The sequence below is a fragment of the Aegilops tauschii genome, chromosome 1 (genome assembly GCF_002575655.3).
Source record: "Aegilops tauschii subsp. strangulata cultivar AL8/78 chromosome 1, Aet v6.0, whole genome shotgun sequence".
In the NCBI taxonomy this organism is placed as follows: domain Eukaryota; kingdom Viridiplantae; phylum Streptophyta; class Magnoliopsida; order Poales; family Poaceae; genus Aegilops; species Aegilops tauschii.
In genome coordinates this window covers 417,764,885-417,767,685 of record NC_053035.3, presented here as the reverse complement: position 1 = coordinate 417,767,685, position 2,801 = coordinate 417,764,885, and the positions used below count along the sequence as shown (strand labels likewise).

Here is a 2,801-nt window from a genome sequence, read left to right as displayed (position 1 = left end):
TATAGCATGAATAATAGACAATTACCATGAACAAAGAAATATAATAATAACCATTTATTATTGCCTCTAGGGCATATTTCCAACAGCGCGAGCACCAGCAGCGCGAGCACCACGACGAGCAGCTCCTGCAGCACGTGCGAGCACCTTGGCGAAGCACCTCGGGCAGGTGAGGCGCGCACCTTGCTGTCGTCCTGGGCGCGCGAGGATGTGGCGTCCTCTGGACCATCTTCCTCGTTCAGGAGCGACGGGGGCGGCTTCACGGCGGGCGCATCACCGGAGTTGACCCGCTTCCCTCCCATGCACAGGAGGTGTTTGGTAAAATGCCAATGGAAGATACAGAGAGGAGGAAGAAGAATACCGTGTGGGCCCCACTTGTCATAACGCTCAACTTAACGGTCAAAATAAACAAGGTTGACCGTGCCGCCACGTCACCCCTGACGGGTGGGTTCCGCATGTCATAAACGTGTTTAAATCGTCTAAACCGGTCATTTTTCAAATGTGGTAGTTTTTAGTCACAAAATTAGAATTTTTTGGTAGTTATCAGTCACTTTTTTCAATGTGGTAGTTTTGTGGGACGGTAACCCACAATGTGGTAGTTTTTTGTCAAATACTCTATTTTTCTCTATAGCACAAGTCGATGAAATTCATCCGGTACAAGTGCTGATCTTCAAGTTCAGGTAAGCACTGTTTGGTAGCTCGTAGCGCATGGCAACAACGAGAATATCATCAGCTACTATAAAATAAACTCGAGCAATTCACTTATAGCAAAGACTAGAAAACTTAACAAACAGAGTAACACATAATGCCCAATGACACTTAAAATGTTCGAAGCAATTCCCTTATAGCAACGACTAAAAAACTTAGCATCAAAGTTTAGGCACACAGGCCACAACACAAACATGAACTTACAAAAATTGTTTTCAGAAGACACAGCAGCATTTGAGAGGCACACAGGCCACACAGCAGCATTTCAGAAGACACATTGCAGATGATCACCGATCAGCATTCCTTGTTGCTCCCGTTCCAACGCACATAAGACGTCAGATCGTCGATGAAGCCGCCCTGGCTTCAGTCATTGGCCTGGTTCTTCCATCAGACAGACCACGCACTAAAAGTTTCTGGTGCAGGTCGTGATGGAAGTATATGGCGTTGGGGACGACGTTACCTTCGGCAGACACGACGAACGCGCCGGAGTAATCACCGACGAACATGGCGCGCTGGCCGAGGTCCTTCACCCGGATCAGCTTCCCGGCGTCCGCGTCCAGCAGGAATAAGTCGAACTTTACCGTGTAATCATCGTCCTGCCCCTGTCCCCCCTGGTAATTGACCTTGTTGGTCAGCACCAGAAGCACGCCGGAGCTGTCGGCCATGTACGCGAACCAGAACTTGAGCCGCTTCGTCGGCCATCTTGCAGCTAGCACCAGATTGGGTGGTGTGGCCTCGGCGTCCACGACCATGAGCCCTTCCCTCCCCTTGTCGGCGAAGTAGACCTTGCCGCGGAACGGGAAGGCCGAGCAGTAAATATCGCCTTCGCTGATAATCTCCCAGTGATCGCCGCCGCCGATCTTGAAGGAGACGAGCTTGTTGTCCCACCCGAAATGGAGCACCACCGTGGAGTCGCCCGCGAACCCGGCTCCTAGCACTTTGCACCTGCGCGAGAAGTCCTTGTCGCGGTATCCCATGCGCTGGCCGCTCAGCACGGGAGCGACGGAAGCGAGGTCGACGCGCTGCCCGGTGAGCGGGTTCAGAAGCCGCACGACGAGGGTCTCCGCGTGCACGAGCACGAGGACGCCGCCGGGGGAGCCGCCGCACCCGATGGCAACGGTGTGGCCCTGGAGGAGAGGTAGGTCCACGGCGATCTTGGTCCCGCGGGACAGGTTCACCATGCTGTGCCGATCACGGCTGTCGTCGTCGGCGACATAGGTGCTGCTCCCGTTCGGCAGCAGGATCCAGCGGCGCGGGTGGAAGCGCTGGTCGAGCACGCTGTGCTTCTTGGGGCCATCCTCATCGGTGTTTTCCCTCCACGCCGCGCATGCCGCGCGGAACTGAAGGTAGTCCGCGACGTCGTTCGCCAGCGCGTGCCCCGCGATCTGCTTCGCCTTGGTCTTGTGTCTGCCCGCCCAGTCCCTCCTACACGCACGCATGCCCACAGAATTGTTCATTACCGCAAGCTAGAAACGTAAGCGACTAAGCGAGAGAGAGAGAGAGAGAGAGAGAGAGAGAGAGAGAGAGAGAGAGAGAGAGAGAGAGAGAGAGAGAGAGAGAGGAGAGAGACTTACCAGTCGGGTGCGCGGGTGCGGGTGCGGGTGCGGGGTGGAGGGGTCAAGGCCGGCCGGCGGCGGAGGCTGGAGGACTTGGAGGCCATCGGTGGAAACGGGGAGAGGGGTGGGGTGGCGGCGCGCGGATGCTATTGCTAGGGCCTAGGACTAGGAGCTAGGGTTTGCATCGAGGTATATGTATGGCTGGGCACGCGGTGTTGCTCTGGGCTAGCCGGACGACAACGGCGATGTGGTGTCTCTCTCTCTCTCTCTCTCTCTCTCTCTCTCTCTCTCTCTCTCGGCTAGCTGGACGACGGCGGCAGATATGATAGGTGTTTATTATTTTCTACTTTTTGTCTTTTTGCTGGAACGTGGATCTGCTAAGTCCTCTGCATGCGTTGGGTGCCCTCGGCGGATGCGCAGCCTGTGTTCCATCGGACGGCAAGCAAACGCTCGCTGCTCTCCCTGGTCTCCATGTTCAGTTTCGCACGGAGCTGCATGTCCAGCGGAAAACCCGGAGATACGAATTAAGGGGGGAAATCG

General features: G+C 55.5%; 1 protein-coding gene across 1 annotated transcript; it reads right to left on the bottom strand.

The window, feature by feature from the left end:
• Positions 1–1,040: 1,040 nt before the first annotated feature.
• On the bottom strand, positions 1,041–2,365 carry LOC109752059 (uncharacterized). The gene is made up of 2 exons (XM_020310929.1): positions 2,280–2,365; positions 1,041–2,130 (listed from the first exon to the last, which is right to left on the bottom strand). Exons 1-2 carry the CDS (start codon positions 2,363–2,365, stop codon positions 1,041–1,043), a joined length of 1,176 nt encoding a protein of 391 aa, XP_020166518.1.
• Positions 2,366–2,801: the final 436 nt, after the last annotated feature.